The following is an 8,194-nucleotide window of genomic DNA, read 5'->3' on the forward strand; positions in this document are numbered from 1 at the left end:
ACCAGTTTGGTTTCCGAAAAGGACGGTCAACTCTGGATGCAATTAAATTGGTTGTTGATATAGCCAAAGGTGCGATCACCGGAACGAGATGAAAGGGTGGAACGAAAAAATACTGCTTGGTGGCTGCTCTAGACATCAAGAATGCCTTCAACTCCGCTAACTGGGACTGCGTTATGCGGGCTCTAGAAGAAAAAAACGTACCAGGATACCTTCACAAAATGGTAGCGAGCTACTTCACGAATAGGGTTCTGAAATATGACACGAAGAACGGTACGGAAGAGTACGAAATCACCGGAGGAGTGCCACAGGGATCAGTTTTAAGTTCTCTGCTGTGGAACATCATGTATGATGGCCTCCTGAGAATAGCATTGCCTACGGGAGTCAAACTTGTAGCATATGCGGATGACGTAGCTGTCGTGATCGTCGCAAAGCACCTTGAAGAGACAGAAATGGCATTTGATATTACATTCAGACGACTCAATTTGTGGATGGACATAGTGAACTTGCAACTAGCCAAGCATAAAACCGAGGCAGTGCTCATCACCAGTAGAAAAACGGTAGAATCTATTACGTTGAGAGTCGGAGAACAAGAAATAATATCACAACCATTTATCCGTTATCTGGGAGTGATGCTGGATGCCCAACTCAACTTCAAGCAGCAGGTGGAACACGTCAGTGCCAAAGCGTCAGTAGTGAGGGCTAGTCTCGCACGGCTGATGCCTAACATCGGAGGCCCAATGCAGAGCAGGAGGCTACTATTGTCATCAGTAGTCACATTATTGCTCACTTACGGAATATCCATTTGGGCTGATGCACTGGAAACCCAAGAATCATGGAAAAAAGCCGGAACAGTATATCGACTGAGTGCCCTACGAGTGGCTAGTGCCTTCCGCACTAAATCAGAAGAAGCAGTGTGCGTCACTGCCGGAACCATACCTCTTAGAGTTCTAGCAGAGGAAAAACGAGTCCTTTACCAACGAAAAAAGTCAACTGCACTGAGCCCTGAAGAACTTAGAATTGAAGAACGGCAGAACAGCTTAGGCCGATGGCAACTACAATGGGATACTGCAGAGAAGGGTAGGTGGACGCACCGCCTCATACCTCGGATCGACATTTGGCATAACCGGAATCACGGCGAGGTCAATGACTATCTTACGCAGATGTTGTCGGGACACGGGTGTTTTCAAGAGTATCTACACCGCTTTAAGCACGATGACTCTTCGGAGTGCCCGTTCTGCCCAGAAGTTGCTGAAGATGCGGAGCACGTCTTCTTTGTATGTCCTCATTTCGATCCACAGCGTGAAGAGTTGTAGAGGATCCTGAACCAGAGAATGCAACCAGATTCACTAGTGGAAGCGATGTTGTCATCAGAAGCTGCCTGGAACGCTATCATCACGTTTGCAACAGAAGTTCTCAAAGACTTGCGTTCCACCAAAAGAAGAAGAGCAAATATCAGAACATAGAATGAAGATAGTTAACACCTTAGCCACCAGAAGGAAGAGCAATAGCTAGTTCCTCCCCTTACGAAGTAATGCCTGACAGCGGTTCTTGCGAGGGATTAGAGGAAAGAAGAAAAGGGGTTTAGGGTTTAGTGAATAGGAGCGTTAGCGTTGAGTTTTAGTATGACAATGCGTCTCATCTTCACATATCCAGGAAAAACAGCTATGCCTGGAATCCGCAAAAAGGATTCCCCCCTCTGAAAAAAAAAAGAAAAAAAAACACACACACACACACACATACATACATACATTCATACATACATACATACATACATACAGGCATAGTGATACCCTCGCGGGAATAGTCAGGAAAGCTTCCTAGGACCAAAAAACGTCGAGATCTGATGAAAATTCGATTTCCAAAATACAGGGTAAAACCGATAACTCCCCGATATTTTTAAATTTTCAATTTTCTTAGCGAGGAGTTAAAAAAAGGGACTTGAACCAAGGCGTTAGATCCACACTTCTTACACTATCTGAGCTCCCGCGTGTCTGATAATTTTCCACCACTGTCAACCGTTCGAGGCCTCGTGTCCGATAACGAGGGCCTCTCTAGCTATTTTCCCAAAATTACTATTCTCTTTGCTCACGACTAATATTATAGAGCATCACCCATGCGAGTAAGAGTTATGATATATTCACAATAATCAATATCATGCTGTGGCATTTTCATTGTTACCTGTCCCGATACCCATCGTTGGACCTTGGTTTTAAATGCTGAAACAAGCTTATAATATGATTAAATACAATGTGGCACAGAACTATGGCAATGAATAATAAAATAATAAAATTATAAATAATTCTATATAAATATCTGAAACAAATATCAAGTTAATTACTTATGAACTTACAATAATAATATAATAATTCTCAAATATTAATAATAATAAATAATATACAATAGATAAATTAATGACGATACAAAATAGCAAAATTGAGAGACACGAAATTTCGTCCCGCTTCTGTGTAAACCTCGTATCTACAAAATCGTAATTTTCGGTAAATCGATAGAAACGTTTAGAGTTACTTAATTTTTATAAAAAGTTATAACTGATTCGAAATTTATACTCTTCATTTTTCACCTTAAAAAAATTAAACATGATTTTTGCTATCTGGTTTGATACCTTGTTATTATCGTCAATTTCATGTAGATACGAGTTTTCTCATCAAATACCCTGGTAATTTTTTTGCAGATACCAGGTTGCGAAACAAAAAAAAATTTTTTTTTCCACAAGATCATTGGCGAAAAATTTTGTTATGCAAGGCTTTCAATTCATTATTATTTTATATTTATTAATTAAAACAAATTCATTCGATTTTGATTTAATATGATATAAATTATGTGATTACTATTTATAATATTATTTGATTATTTTTAACTTCCTGCTAAGAAAATCGAAGATCTTCAGAAATCGAGAAGTTATTGGTTTTACCCTCTTTTGTAAAAATTGAGTTTTCACTAGATCACGACGTTTCAAGTTCTCAGGAAGTTTATGTGTGTGTGTGTGTGTGTGTGTGTGTGTGTGTGTGTGTGTGTGTGTGTGTGTGTGTGTGTGTGTGTGTGTGTGTGTGTGTGTGTGTGTGTGTGTGTGTGTGCGAGTGTATGTGTGTGCGAGTGTGTGTTTGGATGTGCGGATGTGTGGATGTATATAAACCTCTCATAACTTTTGAACGGCTTGACCTATTTCATCGCAGTTGGTGCCATTTGAAAGTGCTTGAGTAGCTAAACTTAAATTGTGAATACAATTTGGACCGATTCGGACCGGTAGATTTTGAGAAATATAAAAAAAACTATGAAAAAAAGTTAGGAAAATGGTTGACCCTGAAGGCCATCTTTGCAACTTCCCGCTACTTTCGTAAATAAGCGCTCAAAATTGCAGTTATTACGTTTTTGAGCTTTTCAAGCTCAAAAATATAATTTCCGTGTAGTTTTGATGTCTCCGAGCTCAAAAGTCTGGTAGAAGTTTAATACAACACTATTTTCTGAATTTTCAAACCGCAATAACTTTTGAATGAATGTACCGACTTTCACGTGGTTGGCGGCATTCGATGCAGTTTTTCAAATTCTATGATATATTCTTAAACACTAATTGATCAGACTGGAAATTTCGGTGTAATTCGAAAAAAACACTTTTTTTCGATTTCTTTCGTCAACGATAACTCACGAACGAATAAACCGATTTGAAAAATCACATTTGAAAAAATTTTTTTTTGCAGTTTTTTTAAGATTTCTCAAAATCTATTGGTTTGAATCGGTCCAACTTGCATTCAAAATCTAAGTTCAGTCGAACCCTTTCGAATGGCACCAACCGCAATCAAATCGCTCAAGCCGTTCAAAAGTTATGAGAGATTTTCACACACACACACACACACACACAAACACACACACACACACACACACACACACACACGCACACACATACATACATATAGAAATACAGACACCATCGTGGGAATAGTCAGGGAAGCTTCCTAGGAACTCAAAACGTCGAGATCTGATGAAAACTTGATTTTCGAAAAACGGGGTGAAAACAATAACTTCCCGATTTTTGAAAATTTTCAATTTTCTTAGCGGGAAGTTAAAAATTTTTTCAAATGTGGTTTTTTTGGAATAACTTTTAAACGGCTCTACTGATTAATTCCAAAAACTAATCAGCTCTTAACATCACAAAACCACACCGATCGCTGCCAGTCTGGTCAAAAACGGTTGATTCGTTCGTGAGTTTTCGTTGACGAAAGAAAACCGAAATAAGTGTTTTTCCGGAATTGCTCCGAAATTCGTAGTTTGATCGAATTAAACTTGAAGATTCTTCATGAGGCTTAAAAAATTGCGTTGAATGCCGCCAACCACGTAAAAATCGGTCTATTTATTCATAAGTTATCGCGGTTTGAAAATTTTAAAAATAGTGTTGTGTCAAACTTCTATCAGACTTTTGAGCTCGAAAAGCTAAATAATATTTGTATGTATTCATATGGCTAAAAAATAAATCTCATTCAACAAAATACAGTTAATTTAAGTGTGAACATGTTTACAAACGTTCAGTAATAAGACAACAACGCTATCTTAACGTTTTCGGCGATACTTACGGTAGATACGAGGTTTCTGCATTTGAACATATAGATACGAGAAAAATCAAAAGCCTCTAAAAAAAATTTTATCATTATTTTGAACATTGCATGTTTGGTTTTACGTTACAAGAATGCTAAGGAGTGATTTTCGCTAAAAATCTCAATTTCGAAAAAAATGGAGTTACGAGGTTTGCACAGAAAGGGGACGATTTCACTTATTCCAACAAAATTAATTTCTTGCTTCAAGAAATACGTATCTTGATCCAATACAGTTTATAAAAGTCAAAAAAATTTTCTTGTCTTGAGAAAATTTCTCTCTTGCTCCAAAAAATTAAATATCTTGATGTAAATTTTCATTAATATTTTTATTAACTAATATATCAAATGGGAAGATCAAGTAATATTGAATCATTTTTTTTCATTCAATATGTATGATTGCGCTCTAAAATAATCTAAAATGGGTATCAAATATTCAAGAGAAAAATTTTCTCAAGATAAGAAAATTTTTCTCAACTGAAGTAGGTGGCGCTGCTTCCCCAAAGTATCTAAAAATCTTGATCAAATATAAAAAGCTATTGTATCAAGTATTTATGATAATTTGAATTAAGAAAAACTTACTTCCACCAAGAATAAAATTTCAAGAAAAATTTTTACTTTGGCCAAGACAACTTCGGTCGTCCTTCGGGCACCCGAAAATTTACTTGAGCCAAGAATTTTGTTCTCGAGTCGAGAAATCTTTTTTTCTGTGTACCAATTTTAAGCGCAGGGAGGGACGCACACGGGGAATAAAAATCCCTGTGACGATTTTCCTCTCTGACTTTGACAAGACCGGTTCGGAAAAAACGCGTTTAAAGTTTGGAGAACCATTCAAACTAAGTTAAAAAAAATTTTTTTTTTAATTTTTCTCCAAAACTATTTGCCGGATCATTGTGAAATTTTCGGATAATATTCTCAAATTTACGTACATTCAAAATATGCAAGAAAATTTAATTTTTTCAGAATCACAATTGGATAATACTCCTTAAATATTGCTGGCGTTAATTCTCAACTCATTTAGAATGAAAACACTAAAAACAAAATGACTCACCGACATTCTTTGCGTGAGCTAGGTAAACAGTTGGTAAGACCTCACTTTATTACTCGCAGTAGAATACATAGTTTACCTGTCGAACTTAAAAATACGATCAAAAAAATTGGAGAAATTCAATTAAAAAGGTCAAGTAATGCAACGGCTAATAAATAACTTTATATTAAAATAATATCTGATTTGTGAAATAAATTTGAAACGCTACATCAAACCTTTACTCGCGCTAGTTTTTCTGAAAGTACAGTTTCTGACGAACAGAAACATACTTCAAATGTAGATGCTATTGAGAAGAAAGAGAGTACAAGAATTTGTAGATGTTGTCATCGTAAGTCAAATAATTAAACAAAAAAAAATTGTTCAGTTTGTTCAACTTCTATATGTCCTGGACATTTTACTTTACTTTTTTATGACTGCAAAAATTATGTTAATATTATTGAACAATAAGTGACTCTAATGAACCAGTGAACCATACATAATTTTTAAGATATGTTATGATAGTTGATAATTTACAAATTTTATGAAATTAAAAGTCATTGTCATTAATTATATCTATACCTAGACGATAGTACAAGTCATGGACTGATTTTTGTATTTTATCTGTACTACGTGTATTGTTATTGAAAATTAGAATTTCATTTATTATAAAACACTAACACTGCAATATTTGTAATATCGACGGTATAATTAGTCATTGGTCTAACTCTTTATTTTTTGGAGGGTGAATTTTTAACCTTTTGATGCAGCAATAGTGTAATTATTAATTATTTGAATGATCCAAATCAAAATATTATACCTCTATTCGATATTAAATTATTTTTAAAGTGATAGTAAATTTCGAACTAATTGTTTTTTCGTAAAAATAGAAGTACGAAAATTTTTTCTAAAATGGAGTCAGTCAATTTGCTAATTAGAACGTCGATATATCGATAAGATTGCGTCTTGCTTATTATAAGAAATGTTAAAGTATTATTTAATCAGTTATTTTAAAGTTTGAATATTCGTTCGTATTGTTTATAAAAATTTAAGTTAACATTAACGATACAAAATTTTATTTTCAAATAAATTGATATTTCTTTTCAAAAAAAATTCACCTACTGCTCAACCAAAATTATTAATTTCTGCTTAAGCATTTAAATGTAGAAGATTTAAATAAAGTTATAAACAAAAATTATTGTTATATAATTTAAAATCTTTATCGACCTAGTATTTTTTGTATGTAAGTAATCGTAATCTTGCTTTAAGCTTTTGAAATTTAAGGAACTATACGTATGCACGCGCATGCGCAAAGGTGTCAGAATTATTCTCATCGTGAGAGAAATGATATTGAATTATTTTACAAGAGTGCGGAAGGGTTATATAACATTTTATCTCTAATATAAATAAGCTTTACCTCAACAATAGAATAGGTTACTCGAGGCCGAAGTCAGCACAGATTTATCATTGGGTAAAACGTTCGAGCTTGTGTCACTGCCTCATACTCCAATGTCATTTTAATTATACTCTCGACCTAAAAAAGTAACTACGTTCAGATCCTTAAAATTTCTATTACAGTTAACTGCATTACGACTACAGCTAACACACAACCATTCTTCGAAAATCTACCCAAGACTGAAGATTTCCGATTTTAAAGCCAGTCTTACCCTCTCACAATCGTTGTGTCAGACTGACCTCAACTACACTTAAGCACTATCCACCTCTTCGCAACACTTAATTACAGACACTTACTTGCAACTCTCATCTGATGTTCTTTAAATTCACAAATAGCATTTTTGCTTATTTAGAGAAGAATAAAATAAATATTTACAAATTCATTAAGATAAATAAATTAATTAAATTGTATTCATTTAGGAAACACCAAGAAATAGAAACATCTGGAGTTAATAACCCAGTCTTGATGACTGAACTTCGTGCATTGAGATCAAGAAAGGATGAATTAGAAACACACTTAGCAAGCTTACAAGATTCTCGTAAACATCTTATGATACAATTAGAAGAGATAATGAGAACTTTAAAGGTAACTTTTAATATATAGTATCTTACAAACTGAAAATTATATTGAGATTACCCTACATTTTGTAATGTCCATGTTTTCTACATTAAATATATAATTAATTCCCGGCTTGAAATTTGCTCGCCGGAGTTCAGGGTCATAAACGGGGATCGCATCAAAAATAACAAGATATAAACAAAACACTTCATTTTGAATAAATCAAAGAAAAAGAAAACCTCTTTATTGGCCTGATCATGTTGATAAACAATATAAACAATATCAGAAAATTAAACCGTATAAAAAATTTATTAGTATCCAAGCATACACGATGGTATTCGCGGTTCAAACTCAAAAACGCGGTCTGTAAAAAACAAATTAGTTCCCTAATAACACCCCCCCCCCCAGGGTGACTAGTCGTCAACCCTGAGGGTCCTAAACTCTACCCCGAGAGCGAGTGGAGAGTTTCCTCCTCGTCTCCACCTACACGGCTTATGATCACCTACCCGTACCTCAGCTGAAGGCCTCGGCACGGGGAGTCGCACTTTCATC

At 34.9% G+C, this 8,194-nt stretch overlaps 1 protein-coding gene across 6 annotated transcripts in view; it reads left to right on the forward strand.

Annotated features, from left to right (window-relative positions):
* Nucleotides 1-8,194, forward strand: part of LOC123260037 (dystrobrevin beta) — an 822,761-nt gene that overhangs the window by 460,746 nt on the left and 353,821 nt on the right. For all 6 annotated transcript variants that reach the window (XM_044720962.1, XM_044720963.1, XM_044720964.1 and 3 more), the window contains one exon: nucleotides 7,504-7,669. In XM_044720962.1, coding sequence (XP_044576897.1) covers nucleotides 7,504-7,669 — 166 coding nt within the window. The remainder of the gene's footprint in view (nucleotides 1-7,503; nucleotides 7,670-8,194) is intronic.

This window comes from Cotesia glomerata, linkage group LG2 (assembly GCF_020080835.1).
Source record: "Cotesia glomerata isolate CgM1 linkage group LG2, MPM_Cglom_v2.3, whole genome shotgun sequence".
Lineage (NCBI taxonomy): Eukaryota > Metazoa > Arthropoda > Insecta > Hymenoptera > Braconidae > Cotesia > Cotesia glomerata.